The 16,322-nt window shown below is 38.4% G+C and overlaps 1 protein-coding gene across 1 annotated transcript in view; it reads left to right on the top strand.

Annotated features, from left to right (window-relative positions):
* The window catches only part of kcnn3 (potassium intermediate/small conductance calcium-activated channel, subfamily N, member 3), a 49,193-nt gene that overhangs the window by 14,186 nt on the left and 18,685 nt on the right, over window positions 1–16,322 (top strand). The window contains 3 exon segments of the mRNA XM_067510802.1: window positions 10,299–10,595; window positions 12,533–12,654; window positions 14,167–14,308. Coding sequence (XP_067366903.1) covers window positions 10,299–10,595; window positions 12,533–12,654; window positions 14,167–14,308 — 561 coding nt within the window.

Raw genomic sequence — 16,322 nt, 5'->3', positions numbered from 1 at the left:
TCTGATTTTAGTCTTAGTCTTATTTTTATTGTTTTGATTATGACATCTATCTACTGCTGAAATATTCTGATCAGATGATAATACATAAAAAGCCACTAGTTCTTTATTTATTTAGACATAAAAAGAAAACTAAGTGGGGATAACTCTAAAAGGTATTTATAAAAATTGGTTTATAATATTATTATTACTATTAGGTTAATTTATCAGGGGTCATGTACAAGAACATCAATCTCATACAGTCAGATTAATTATACCAGATTTAGCTAAGAGCTACATTCCATCTGCAGTCCCCAGGCGAATACACACAACAATAAGTATTAAAAAACATTTTCGAAAATACAAATTAAAAATGCAAAACCCTAGTTACTAAACAAAATTGTGCATTCTAGTACTACACCCTCCCTCCACCTCTCCCACATACACAACATAAGCCAACAAATACTTAAATGTTGAATGGTGGAATCTGAATTATTTAGCCTGCTACAGTCACTTAGTGTTAGTTTCAGATTTTGTTGGAATGGATTTAAAATTATATTTCCACATTCTTTTTGACCTGCTTTTTGATCTGTGGATTCTTTTGATCTAGCACATTGGGGCAGATACAGGTATACGTGCCCATAGGATTCACTAACAGATCTTATTTCTCTCATAGGGTGGCAAATAACTGTGGACCAACTTATGTCTGATGGCAGTTGTACCTCTGTAAACTATTTTCAGAGGTTTGCAAAAATCTGTGCTATGAGTGCTATGAGATCCAGCTGTTAGTTGGTTTTATGAAATTAAAAGTAAGAATGCTCCAAATGTACTAATCAAGCACAAATACTTTTGATTTGTCAGCAGGATAAACCTGCACTGCTGTTCAGTGAGTGTGGATCATTTTAAAAATAGAAATAGCCTTAAAACCTTCCCTCATATGGAAAGATGCAATCAAAGTGTGCTGTTATTCATTTATGTGGCAACATATTAGTGAAAAGTCTTTTATTTATACATCTGCAGACTAATAAGATTTATTTGAAGACATGTTTTCGGCCACCTGGCAAAATTAAGTTAAATCTTCATTCTCCTGTTAGTGCTGTTTTTGCTCCCTAACAACTCCTGAGGGATATTTCTGGCTGTTTAGCTGCTAAATGCGCCACAGTGTTCCCCAGCTAGTTGCTAACTGTTTCTGTCTGCTGGTGTTTGGTGCTGAGCAGGTAGTGTACACTTGATTTTTAGAGCTGTTTGTTTTTTCATAAAATAACAGTAAAATGTTGCTGATGAGATACGATACACAAACAGCAAGCTTTATATAGGGTTGTCACTATGATAGATCTCTTTCATATAAAAATAGTGATGTGATCACTTGTTAATTTATAAATATTGATTTTATGGAGCTTGATTTATGTTTGGCTTAGCCTAATAGCACTAAGGGAGGGGGTCAGCAGTAAACAGCTAGCCTCTCTGTCCAGAAAAACATTTGTGGTCATAGTGGGACACACATGCTGAATGCAGTGATAGTGTTCAACATCTTGTGTTTGTCAACATGCAGTTTTGCACATATACGTGAAACTGCTTTCATGTAACCACACGTTTTATTATATAGATATTAATTACAAGTATGTCATTCAATATAGCTTGTTGGTTCCATGTCTGTGTCTGTATATATACAAGATCTGCATAAAAATCCTAGTTTGTCTCTGGTTATTATTGTTGCATGGCTCACAAACACAAACACACACACATCCACAATGATAAGTAGTGCTGTGTAAAATGAAAGGCATTGTTCAATAAAGATCTCAAACTCTGATTATGACACACTCTGCTGGAGCACATTTTTCTGCATGTAACAGGATATTGCATGCACATACACACACAATACACACACATATATTTATACATTTGTAAAGACGGTTGGTAGCTACAGATCAGAGTGATGTTATCGGATTTAGCTGGCATTTATACCACCTTTCTCTCGAATTTCTTTCATTGGACTTCACTGTCTCTCTCTCTTTCTCTATTTCTTTCTCCCCTCATGATTTTTATCTCACAGTACTTTGTGTTTACTACCAATAGTGTGCTATTCTTTTACTTTCTTTCTCTCTCTCTCCCCCTGCTTCTTGGTCATTATCAGATTAGATCTGTCTCCCTTCTCCTCCACTGGGCCTCAATTCAATTTTGTTGTTGAATTTCACATCCTTTTATCCTTTCATGCTCCTCCATGACTGCTCTTCGCCCTTGTTACACACCATTCAGCTTCTCACCTATTCACTTCTCGGATGTACAACCCCAATTCCAAAAATTGGGATGATGTGTAAAACTGCAATGATTTGCAAATCTCATCAATCTGTATTATTTACACAATAAACAACATATCAGATGTTGAAACTGATTTACCATTACCAATTTTACCATTTCATGGAAAATCTTACCAAATTTGGAATTTGATGGCTGGAATTTGAAGGCTGAAAAAGTAATTGCCACAAATCATTTGACAACTAATTAGGTTAAATGGCAACAGATCAGTAACATGACTGGGTGTGAAAGGAGCATTTCAGAAAGGCAGAGCCTGTCGAATGTATAGATTTGCAGACGTTCACCAATTTGTGACAAACTACATTTAAAAAAAATGTTCCTCAGTTTAACATTGTGAAGACTTCCCACCATCTATAGTATATAATGTCATCAAAAGATTCAGAGAATCGGGATGAATCTCTGTCCGCAAGGGACAAGGTCAAAGATCAAAACTGATCTTTGGGCCCTCAGGCTGCACTGCCTAAAAACAGGCATGATTCTCTACTGGACATCACGGCATGGGCCGACAAGAATGCTACAACCTCTCCTAAAACTCCAGAAACCGGTGTCATCACTTCCCAGACATTTACAGACAGTTGTTAAAAGAAAAGGGGATGCTACACAATGAACACAATTTTTTTGAGATGTGTTGCTCTCATCAAATTCAAAATGAGCTAATGTTTTTTCATGAAATGGTAAAACGTCTCAGTCTCAACATCTGATATGTTGTTTATGTTTTATTGTGAAAAAAATGTGCATTGATGACATTTGCTAATCATTGCATTCTGTTTTTATTTATGTTTTACACATCTTCCCAGCTTTTTTGGAATAAGGATTTTACTTTAACACTCCCTTGCATTTCTCTCCCTCTAAAAACAGTTATGTTTTTATTTTACTTTTATGTTGTCCATTTTTCACACTGCTACAGTCTCACATCTTTTCTCTCTACTCTCCTGTTTTAGCTGTTTCTTACCTCTTCCTGCTCTTCATCTCTGCCGTCTCTTCCAATCTGTTAGGGAACAGCTTAATTTATTGTGAGTAGCAAGAAACAAGATAAAAACAATCAAGACTTTAAGCAGTTAAAGAAAATGAATGGATATGGCTACAAACAAAACAAATGTAGACTTGCTGTTGTTGTAACTTTGGATTTCATTATTTTACTGCATGTTTAGATGTAATCATTGGCACACAAAGTAGTATGTTGCCGCATTTTCTAAATTCTTTTACAGTGATTTATTTGATTTTAAAACACGCAAATCCTGATTTTCATCGGCCATGCTTCAATTTATTTTTTCTCATTTTCTCTCAGCTGTTATCACTTTCTTCCTTCAGCTAATAGGCCTTTTCAGTCATTTTGACATCTCACAGCAGGAAAAGGACAGATGTAAATAATAAAATGAATGATGACTAAATTCCAGTTTCAGGGTCCTGTTACGGTGTTTGTTGGCTTATAACATGCATTTGAATAGGACAGAGCCATTTTTAATGTTATCTGTAAATTGTGTGCTTTTCATGAGCAGAAAATTCAATAGTTTTCAATAATTCTAACAAATGTTCTGCAAAAAGCAAAACATTTCTCACTTGAATAAAAAGATATTATCAATGACATTAGTCACTTGTTCATTTATAGATTTTGCTATTTATTTCTTTAGCATGAGTGCACTTGAGACTTTATTACTGTCTGAGCATCATTACAGCATACGATGTCAGAGATACACATACTGTTAACTAAGCAACAATATAGAATAGATGGATTTGATAAAAAATTAAACTGTTTCCAGTTGGGATCTTGGTTCAGAGAATGGGGAGATTCTTCACCATCTCTACCAGATTGGTAGAGATATTACAGCAAATACAAGTCAGCTACTGAGGCACTTTCCCAAGAACGATCGTTCCTTTACTCTTCGCTTTCCTCTGTGGGAGAAATAAGGGCTCTCTCTTTCCTTATAATGTCTCAAACCTTGGCAAAAATGTGCAATTCTCAAGAGCTTGTTCAGGTAGTTATTGGTGTGTCATGTCTGGTATTTTCAGCTCTGCTGTGCAATTTGCATAAAAGCACAAGATTACCCTGCAAGTAGCATTCAGGCCCTGCTGCCTCCGTGTCGGTGAAAAAGTTATGACATTTTATCTGAAAGCAGTCTGGAATAAATAATTTTAGCTCTTAAAAGGACTGTTTGTCCTTACACATGTACATTAGCTCAGGTCAAATGGGGCAGAATAGAATCTCCAGATGTTTTTCAGTGGTTAGCCTGTTTTAAATGATGTTTTATAAAACAAACCATTTCACATATTTAACTTAATTCATAATATGACTGATTTTACACAATCAGATCTGCTTACAACTGATGCACTGTACTTGTGCATTTGTCGAAAAAAGTTGTATAAAGACTTATGAGGCTCCAGAGGGATCTGTGTAAAGCCAAAAAATTGTCTGACCTGAGTGTCAGTGCTGGTTGGGCCTGAGGACAACAGCAGAAGCTTTAAAATTGAAAAAAAAATCTTAGGGCATGGAGTTGGATAGAAGAGAGGTTAGCAGACCTCTGTAGACTGCTTTTTATCTTTGCTTAAGGCTAACGTCTTAAAGCCGCATAACACACCAAGATCTCCAACCAAACTGTCAGAAGTTCGGATTCACTGTGGGCAAGGTAGGCAGAAGGTGTGAAGGATAGCTCTGGTTCTGATTGGAATTGTTTCCTTGTCCATCATGAGTTATAAAATGTTACAGCATTGTTATAATGAGTCCAATAGTAAATTGTTGAAGTACTAATAAAAAATATAAATAATGTTTTATCTTTTGGAGACATGACATGATTGGGGGCTTCATATTAAACCTTTTTGGGGAAATCACACTCGACCATTCTGAAACACCCTAATGGCTATGCAACACCAGGTTTTTCCTCTTTACTGTTACCATCAAACTCTGGTTCATAGATACTGTACCACTCCATAATTACAGTCATTTGTTCTGGATTTGATTAGCTATTGCTGTTACCGTGGTAACATCATACTCGTGCTGGAGATCATTTAGTATTATAACAAGCTTAGAAGTATAGAAATATGAAATTGTTTTTGCAAGTACAATATTTACACATGTAAAAAAATATTCTCAACAGAAACTTGAAGGTAAATATACTTCATGACTTCAGTGGAAACTTGTCTGTCATTAGTAGTGAGTAGTGAGTAGGGAGTGCCAACAAAAAAAACAAAAAAGAAAATGTGACCAGGTCTTAACCACTTCAATTTTCTATTAATTTAACCTGGTTGTAAGTCCACACCTTTGGAAAATGTATTCACTTGATCTTTGAGACTGAATTTATACAAAAGCTTAACTGACTGTCATCAGATATTATTAGCATTTGAGCAGAGATTGTTATCATCGCTATGAGCTCAGGAGACATTTGGAAAGTGCTGTGATTTACTGTCCAATCTGGGCAACCAAACACCATTAGTCTGAGTTAACATTGTACCCAACTGACTGAGAGTGGTCAGGAATAATGGGTTCTGAGGTTTAAAATATTATTGGTCTAGCCAAAGATGAATCAAGACAATTGTCCTAAGACAGCTATTTTTATGGATCAGTTTCCAAGTGGCCTTTGTGCTTAAAAAAAGTTAAATATTTTCTTAATAAGAAGCTTTGCAACTTATCTTTATGTGGTTCATGCAGCATCCAGGTACATCTATGTTTCGTCCTACATGTTCACATGTTTAAAGTTCTGCTCTGTTGCTTGAGCAGCTGATCTGACAGCTCACCAGTGGCCTTGTCTTTCTTCACACACACTTACGCACACACTGAAACTTTTACATACCCAGCAACACGAAACAGAGTGCTCCAAAATGAAAGGATTAATTTTAGCTTATAAACTTGCAAGAAATCAGACTTGAAAGGCAAAAATTGAATTGTTGTTCAGATTAATCAAATAGAAACTCTAAGAGAGTTTGTGAGAAAGGGATATTTCTGAAGTCCATTAGTGCACTTTAGGCATTAGTGAACTTTGTTATTCGGTTACTTTTAGAGGATTTTAGAAGCTGTCCATTGATCATAAAGACACCGCCTTGGCACTCACATCCACTCAAGACAGGAAAGATGGCATTGGGGAAATAAAATGAGCAGTAGTCCTCCAACAATTGGTTGTCTTCTCTACTTTAAAGTGAGCCTGCAGTCCTGAGATGTCTAATGCTATCATGGCTATTTCATGTCAGACTCTGCAATAATGTACATGTGCCTTGGGAACCATAAGAGAGGAGGAAATGAGACTTAGGTAAAATGCAGCACCTTCCTTAGACTGCTGACATGAATGAGCATTTTACCCACTTGTTTTCAAGAAATGATAATTTATCAGGCAGCACTTGTGTGTCACTAGCCTCTGACCATTTTCAGAACCCCAGTTTGTCTTTTAATTATTACACTAAATGAAGGGAATTTCTGCCACTGGTGGAATCCGCTCTTCACTCTCCCTCAATAGTGCTGTTTTTAGACTTTCTAGTGGCAAACTAACATCGTTCATTCATACAAACACCACAGTCATCCACCTTTCCTCAACACTTCCTTTTCACCTCCAAGACACCCTCTCCCCTTTCTTTCCTCTAACAGTTGTATTAAAGTTGAGTAGGTGTTCCCCCAGAGCTGCATTACAGTTAAGCAAAGTGTGCTATCCTCTCTGCATATTCACCTACAATATATCTGGGTGTGTGAATTTGTGTTTGTGTGTGATGATTGGCTCTCCCCAGTTATTTTCTGAATTTCGAGGGATTCCCCTGCTGTAGGACGTAGACATTCCCAAAGGCGTGACTGTATATGTGAAAAAGTATGCGTGCATGCCTTGCAGTGTTTGCTTTGTCACAGTCTCCTTCGGTGATTAGTGCTAGCTTCATCCCAAAATGATGTTTAGTATATTATCGCTCTTTTGAGAAGTGCTTTAGGCATCATTTGCCTGCATCTACCTCTGCATTTGTCGAGGCTATCTACATGTGTATAAATCCAAAATTGCCCGTGCATGTCTCGCCTGTTTGCTTGGCAGTCTGGCCAGCACCACATCTGGTTCCATGATGAAAGACATCTGCAATCAGGGTCTTAACATGATTACAAAGGTACGGTGGCCAGGAGGACTGGAAATGGTCGAATCATGATGGTATCCATGAATGGATACCATCAGGATTTTGTAGCACAGGTGTTCGAGGTCAGGAGTGTCCTCTTAGGCTTTACACCTTTGCCATCCCAGCCTTTTTTGGTGTCTTCATTTTAAAACACTTTTGTTCTTTCATTCTTCGTCTCCCTCTGGGCTTTTTGTTTTCTGCTTTTTTGTCCTCCTCCTGTCTTCTCTGCTTTCTGCCTTTTCTTGTCACATGCCCTCTGCCCTGTGATGCCACATTATGTTAAAATTAAGAAAATAACAGGAGACACATTTTTTCCACAATCTTGTTCCTTCTTCCCCATGGGCTAGTTTCTCCCATGTTTGTCTCCTGATAGCACTGACAGCTTGTGTCTGTCATGTGGAGATATGAACACATACAGTAAATAGGTAATCCCTACCTGCTTTTCCGCTTTCCACCCCACTCTGCTTTTTTCCCCATGTCTTTCCTCTGTCCTGGTCATTTAGGGGCAGTGGCACTAACTCACTCCAATTGACAGATGACTTTCCTAATGGAATTTAATTATTTATCCCTTCCTCATGGCACTTTAGCCAGGAAAAGACCGACAGCAGGAGTGCGAGGGAGGACAGGACAGGAGGGGAAGGAGGAGGGAAACGGAAAGGAAAGGTGCTCATTTCCTCCAGTGAAAAGAAACTGGATCCCCTCAATTTTGATTTGGAAATATGTCATTCAGAGAAAGAAGTAAGTGGAGAAAGGATTGTTGGAAGGAGGGAAAACAGAGAGGTAGACAGAAAGACAGATAGTGCTGATATTGTGGTTCTGTTCCTCACAAAGTTGGAGAAGAGAATGAATGGTTTGCAGGCACAAAGTGTTCTCAAAAGTGTGAACAAATATATATGAAGTTTGGTGCCCTGCTCTGTGACTCAAACAAGTACATATTGACTTCCTTTATTTCCCTGTAGACTAATCAAAACTATAACTATACACACCTAGTTCCAGTCAGTCCTGGAATGAGTCTTAAGCCTGAATTTGAGGGATTTAACTTGTTTGTACCAGCTTTTTGTCCTTGTAATGTGACAGTGCGAATAGATTTTTGTCCCTGTAGGATGAGCCCGCATACACACGCACACACAAACATTTGCAAGTCTCAGCTGAAAACACAAGTGTAAGAAACCCTGTCTGTGCTTTCCTCTCGGTACCTCTTCACTCGCTGTCACACACACCTTTCTGTCTTTTCTCCTGTATCTCCTTTTTCTTTCTTCTTGCCTTGTCTTTAACTGCGTTCCTCTCTTTTTCACTCTCTCTCTTTCTCTCTCTCTCGCTCTCTCGCTGGGGATCCTAATTAAGCTTGGCTGCTCTTTGATGTTGTCGCCTTGGCAACAGTCACCATGACGAGGCTGGGTCTGCACACTCTCTCTCAAACTCACTCAGGCATACACAAATACACACAAGTACAGCATATACACACAAACACGCATATACACTCTCCAAAATCATTAAGAATACAGCCACTGTTTGACCCTTGGTTCAAATGATAGCTTACACAATCACTCAGGTGTGTGCGTAGGCTGCACATGTGGGCTACGTGTGTGCACGTTACAACAGCCAAACAAGGAAAACATATACATCCTGCAGGGCCAAGTATAGATAATGATGGAACATGTAGTGTAGTATCCATAGGTTTCATCGGCCTCTCTTCAGTGTGACACTGATCAGTTGTGATTACGCCTGCCTGTGTTAGTGTTTGACCTGTTTTTACATTTGTTTTGTTTTCTCAATTAATCTCCTTGAGATTATTTGTAGTAAAGTGTAACTGTTAGCAACAGCTATTACTCACTGCAGTATCTGTTAAAGTGGACTCTCCTCCTATCACAGCAATTTTGTTTTTTTAATTTTAAGTCTTCAAAGTTTTATCTTGTATTTAAAAAGTGAAAAAATACATGCTATGTACTCTGCTAAATTGCAATGTGCATGACAATTCCAACGCTTTTTCTCCTGCAAATCAATTATCCTCACAATTATGTATAATTGTTTTTTTCTAATTTTGTGAAGCATTATGATTTATTTACAGACATAATTTACAGAAAATTGTTATAGCAAGTTCTTTGTACTGAAACTGGTTTAAATAATTCAAGGTACTGTATAGTCCTGGATTCCATGCGTTTAGCAAAATAAGGCTTTTAAGCGCTCAAAAGACGGAAAAATTTTGCAGAGTCCCCCTCTCCCTGATGGTTTCACATTCCTATCTTTATCTCTTCATTTCCTCTGCACTTCATCCATCTTTTGCCACCACCTGCTTTCTCTTCTCATCAACTCCCCACCCCCCAATTTCACTGCCCTCCCAAACTCACCTACATCTCCCTCCACCCCCAAGTTCTGTCAGCACCGTCTGAAGGAGGGCCCCTGTACGAAACCTGCTCTTTCCACTTCCTTGTAACAACGGCCTTGGCAACAATATCAAGAGTAACCACAGCAATTACGAGCACAACACATCAACATATGTGGAGGGAAAACAGCAATTGAAGTAACATTGTTAGGCACGTGCACACAAGACTGGAAGAAATACCAGCGTAATGGTCTTCTTTAGAAAAACACTATGGTAATTATGAACCTGTTTTATGTAAGAGTAGCTGCTTGAGATCACTTGGCATCTTTGGTTTAATTTTAATAAGACAAGAGTTACATTAAAATGAGCCAAAGCACTGTGTGTGGTCTGAATAGATTACGGATTAGATGGATGATGTTTCACATCTCAGGAAAGAGACATTTACTCTAAATTGTGGCTGGTTCTTTTAATCATCAGATCAGTCAGCTGTACTGATGAGTGGACTGTGCCAACAGAGGATTATGATGAAAAGTTTGCACTGCAATGCATTAAAGCAAGCGTAACTTGTCTCCTCTCTTAACTCCTCTTCATGTCCTTCCTCTCCCTGCAGCTGTTTGTCATCGACAACGGAGCGGATGACTGGCGCATCGCCATGACGATGGAGAGGGTCCTGCTGATCGCTCTGGAGCTACTGGTGTCTGCGGTGCATCCAGTGCCTGGGGACTTTAAGTTTCAGTGGCGGGCACGGCTCGCCTTCTCATATGCGCCATCGCAGGCCGAGGCTGACCTGGACATGGTGCTGAGTGTGCCCATGTTCCTGCGCCTCTACCTCATCGCCAGAGTCATGCTTCTGCACAGCAAACTCTTTACCGATGCCTCCTCCAGGAGTATAGGTGCCCTAAATAAGGTCTGAAAGGTTTTGTTCTTGCATATGTGTGTCTGTGCAGGTGGCATTTAAGGTTTTGGTTGCCAAAAGTCCTCTGTCCTTTTATTTCATCTACCAGTTCAAATCTCCCAACTCTCCTTTCATTATCACTGTACATAGATGATAAGATTTAAGCTATGTTAGATCTTTCATAATACAATAGGAGATGGAATGGAAACAAGATATTGCATACAGCTGAAATGGGGCATGAAAAGAAAAGACTAGAATGAGATTGCAATAAGAATGCAGAGAAATGTGTACAAGCCATGCAATAAATGATCTGTGCCCCGCTTGTTATAACTTTAAATGATAAACATTGCTATCCAATTTCAGAGTTTAAGCGCGTTGTGGAATTATGCAAACTACGATGAGGAGGACAGGAGAGATGGAATAGATTTTAGATGAGTGATTTAGCCGGTTGCCAGTGTATCTGCGATGGCACTTTTCTGACCCTCAGGGTACAGCGATGGAGAGACGGGGTGAAGCTGCCATTGAAATGCAGCTGTAACATGACAACTGGCCTGAACCGTTGCTCTCAGATCATCCTACTTTCAGAAGTTGATATTCTCTCCCTTACTGACAATTGAACCTGAGATAAAATTACACTATAGAGCTTTGGACGTCACGTGACTAATTCTGTGTATGCAGCCATGAAGGCATGAGTAGATGGTGCTACTAGGAATTTTAAGCGTTCATTGTGCACTTTATTCTACATACATTGAGCATGTTTTGCAAAACTTACAAAACATATCTGACTTTTACATTACCTGTGATGTGATGTTTTCAGACTGATCGGAACAGTCAGAATAGACTGTGTTACAGACCAGTAGCAGCAGCTTAAGCTAAATTAGTTCTGCTTACTTTGGAGTCACAGAGCCAAAGACGGCAATTAAAAAAAATCATTTTATAGCACTCGTCCAAGCTCCGAGGGTATTTTCCATATCCTCATAGGCTACTTTTACTGTCTGAATGCTATAATTAAATCATCTGCTCTGCTGGTTGTTAATGAATTAAACTGTTTACACAGTCTATGTCCAGGTGTACACGGGTGGGAAACACCTATTTTTACTTGTGGCACCTATAATACATGTCATCATTATGCTTTTTCTTCAATAGGACACACTCATGGTATTCAGACAGACGAACTTCTACCTGCTAATGGTGCTGCTGGAATTTGTTTTTAACAAACCAGCTAATTTTGGAAATGGCAATATCTGTGAAACACACATTTTTTTAATAAGTGGATTTGGTTATTTATTTCTGGTTATCCAGATGGTAAGAAGTGGATTCTGGAAATGCCTAAGACCTAAGACTGGCTAATAGCGGGTTATCTCTGTGACTGAAGAGTAAGTAATACAGAGGCAGAAACCGGGGATACAGATCTGCAGTATACAGACATCTAATTCAAGTGTCATTTAATCATAAGTATTATTATCATGAGCAACGGGAAGTGTGTGTAACTGCTTTGCTAACCAGCTGTAACTAGTCTGTCGTGTTATAGGTTCATACATGTGATTAATAAGTAAAAACTGTGGGTTGCTGTAGAAATTAATTTTGAAAAGGCACCTTGATAACATCAGCAGCGTTTCCTTTGGTTGAAGTTATCACGGCAGTGTCATGAAAGTTTGTATTACAGGTTAATCATTGAGAGGTCAATATTTCTGCCATTAACTGATGAATTCTGGAATTGTGTGACATCATCTGCTCTATAGCATGACCCAAATCAGAAATCGAGCCCTCACATTGAATTCTGGAGCTTCTCAGAAAGGTGTCACTATGAAAAGGTGTTCAGAACTATAATTCGTAAAATATAAAACCTGTGTGGGCAAGAGTATATAAGTTGAAGGTTCAGGACCACAATACACACAGCAACTCTCTCATACCGAGTTTGTTTGTACTTGTCTATTTATGTATTTCAGGTGCATTTTAACACACGGTTTGTAATGAAAACCCTTATGACTATCTGCCCTGGAACGGTGCTGCTGGTCTTCAGCATCTCTCTCTGGATCATCGCTGCCTGGACCGTACGAGTGTGTGAGAGGTCAGTAACAAAGATGGAGAATTTGGCTGTGTGTGCATCAGAAAAAGTGTTGGACTGTGACTGGATGAGGAATTCAGCAAAGCAATTAAATTCAACTGGCAGGAAATATAATCTGAGACATGTGTGCAACATAATCCATCTTTAGACATCAGTTTATGAGGCTTTCTCACCAGTTGTACACTTAATTGGATCCAAACTCTAGAGTTGTTACTTAGTTTGTGTATTTTGTCTATCAATATAACAGGAAGAAACCTTTATTGACACTTTATTTTAAAATGTATCCTCTCACAGCTACACAAAATTAGCATTCATGAGCTACTTATAAACAATTTTATTTACATAGCACCATCATGGAGTTGTAAGTAGATGTAAGGACATGAATATTTAATAATTTGCCAACAATGACATATATTTCTAAAATGCATTTGGTGTTGACACTAAAGTAGGCAATATATAAACAAATACACAAGAAAATCTCACAGCACGTCATGAATCATTTATTAGCTGATTACTGACATGTAAACATAGATGACAGGGACATTAAATTCTTCAAAGTTATATTTATATGATGGAGCCTCAGCAGGTCACATACCAACCCAAAGCTGTGGATAGAGGGGAAGAAATATCTCTGTCTTTTTAACATCTTGCAGTGATTGTTTCATTTGGGAAAATGGATGTTGTTTTACACACACAGGTGAAGGAATAGAAGTTGTGCTTGAATGCTTAACAGCCGAAACCATATGGCTGTGCATACTGTTTTCAGGTTTCTTAATCCAGCAGACAGATTCTTGAAAATAAATTAGTGTCTCTGCTTTTGAAGTTATAAACTCAAATTATCAAGATACATTTAGGAATTGATAATCACATTCAATGAAAGCTAATATAATTCTGCATTGATGAAGCATCAAGTAGAGAGTAAAAACTGACCATGTTTTAGAGATAATAAAGGAAATACAGGAAATGTCAGTTGGTTAATAAGCTTGATTAAATGCATCATAGCCCAGCTGCTGGGAAGCCATTGTGTGGTCCACATCCAATTGTAATTTGTATTTCCTCTTCTCCCCAAACCAAATTAACCCAAAAAAATAAAATAAAATTTAATTAAACATCTTCAAGCAAGGTGCAAGTTGGAGAATTTAAAGAGTGTGTCTCCTGGGCAAAACAAAAAAGAGCTCAGACCAAAAACAGTTCACCTGTTTCTAACATCCAGTGCTCGAATTAACGTTTTTTTTTTTGTCGTTGAATAGTTTTTGCAAAAAGAACTTTGTTTCAGATCTGCTCCATTTTTGGTTGCTATAGCAACAGTTTTGTGCGTAGAGCAGGATTGATGGAGGCTAGAGCTGCAGCTAAAGTATGTGTTATGTTCTGTGTTAGGCAAAATTGCCGGACACGTCTTTGAGGTTTGACACCCACATTAGCAGACAGCAAGCCAATTGTCATGTTTTGTTAATATTTATCTCTTTTACTACCGACTGACTTTATCCTCTGAACATGTACAATGTTTGCCTTTAGGTATCATGATGCCCAGGATGTGACCAGTAACTTCCTGGGAGCCATGTGGCTTATCTCTATCACTTTCTTGTCCATCGGCTATGGAGACATGGTTCCTCACACCTACTGTGGCAAAGGAGTCTGTCTGCTCACAGGAATCATGGTCAGTACATTTACTCTCTCTCTCTCTCTCTCTCTTTCTCTCTTTCTCTCTCTCTCTTGCTCTCCCTCCCCTTAGTGCTGTCCTGCCCATGTTCAAAGGTCAGCAGATTAGAGAGCATGCTGTCATTCACGAGAGAAATTCTGCCATTTGTGTGTTTTGGGCAATCATCCCTGAATTAGCCTGCATCTGTGCTTCTGTCTGTTTTGGGTGTGTAAGCATGTGTGTCATGTGTGTGTCTTTCTATGTTTTTGTCGACAAACTGTCTGAACCCTTTGTTTTGATGACAGATACTGAGCTCACACAGCTTCAGATAGCTGAGGACAAAGAGAAACACAGCTAAAGTTAGAATCCTGTTCCAGTTGGGGATAGGGAAAAGGATGGGGTTAGGCATGTAGTTGTGATGGTTGAATTTTACATCATATCACTGAGTGTCCTCACTACTGTAGACAGACAAGTACATGTGTGTTCATATTATTCCCTGTCTGTCCTCATTGCATAATGAAAGTCGCACCTTTTTGCATGCCTTGTCCTCCCACTCTATTTATCTCTCTCTTTGACTTTCATTTTTGTTCTTTACCACTGTTTCTACCTTTCTCTCAAGCTCTCTCTATCTTTATCTTTTTTGAGCTTTCTTTTCCTCTCTGTCCGTCTCTCCTTCCCCGAGGCCATGTGTTTATTTCTATCTTCTGTCCATCTGTTAGTATCAGTGTTTAATCTGCCGACTGTTTGCTTCATTTCACAGGTGTTCTTCCTTCTTTGCTTTTTGTCTCTTGTCTCATTTCCTGTCTCTGGTATGACATTTTGTTTGTGTTTAAAGAATAAGTCTGGAAATGGTCATTTCATTTTCATTCGATCTACAGCTTAACTGTAGATTTTACTTTTTTACTTTACAGATAATTATACTGGCTTTCTGAATTACTGCAATTGCAAAAACTGGATGGATGATACTACATAGAGTAAAGCCACGGCTGAAATTTTGTCAATGTAAAAACTCAGGATCATTGCAAGCGAGCCTGTACTCATTGAAATCATACAAAAATGATAGTCGAACTACAAAAATGTTTTCATTGAACAAGATGTAAAGTGTGCAGTTGTTGTCTCCACAAATGCTTTTTTGGATATGTTATTTGGATATTACTCTGTCAACCTGAAGTCAATGGGTTTTGTTTTGAGATGGTTTTTGGCAAATGCCTAAAATGAGGTCTGTAGTTAAGATAAAGTAGAGAGATTATCATGTTTAAAAATGGCTAGAGAAGTGGTTAAATAAGACAGAGGCTATCTGGAACAATAAATGACATTTTGTTAGACGGAGACGCATCTACTTTACTAATTCATCTAAACTGGCTCTCTGAGTTTATAACTCATAATCACCATCCTAAATCAGGTCACTACAGGAAGTTCTGTAATAGAAAGAAGTAGAGCTTTTTATGTTTGTAAAAAGTAAAAGTTAAAAGCTACAGACCCTATAATATTCCAAATGCCACTGTAAAAATCCTGCTCACTTTTTGTTGAGGCAACTGGGAGATGTCAACTTCCAGGTTGGCCTACAAAAAACATCATGCTTACAGCACTCCATTATTGTCTTCACATTTCTTAATTACATGTTTAAGGGGGCACTACACACCTTGGTACTATTTGGCCTTTACATAGTATTTACAAAACACAATATGGGGAGCAGAGCAATGCACCACAGCAGCAGTTTTGAAGCAGGAGGAGGGAGAGGTTCCTGTTAGAGTCAGACATGGACAGCGCAGAGATAAATACATAGGATGAGAGATGTAAGGTAATGGTGTTGTCAAGTTAACAAGGTGATGCAGAGAAAGTAGTTACTAATGGCCATTCTAAAATTACCTTGCTACCAAAAATATCCTCTTAGCTTCCCTGACGACTGTCATTATGGTCATCACTGCATACGTAATAGACCACAAAATTAGATGTATTTCCATGTGAAGAGAGAGACCAGATGTTTCAGCTGAACCAAACTTTGGCAAATAGGGCTAAATTTGAGCGGCGG

This window comes from Channa argus, chromosome 7 (genome assembly GCF_033026475.1).
Source record: "Channa argus isolate prfri chromosome 7, Channa argus male v1.0, whole genome shotgun sequence".
Lineage (NCBI taxonomy): Eukaryota > Metazoa > Chordata > Actinopteri > Anabantiformes > Channidae > Channa > Channa argus.
Note: the sequence above shows the minus strand (reverse complement) of the source record. Positions and strands in the feature narration are given on the sequence as shown.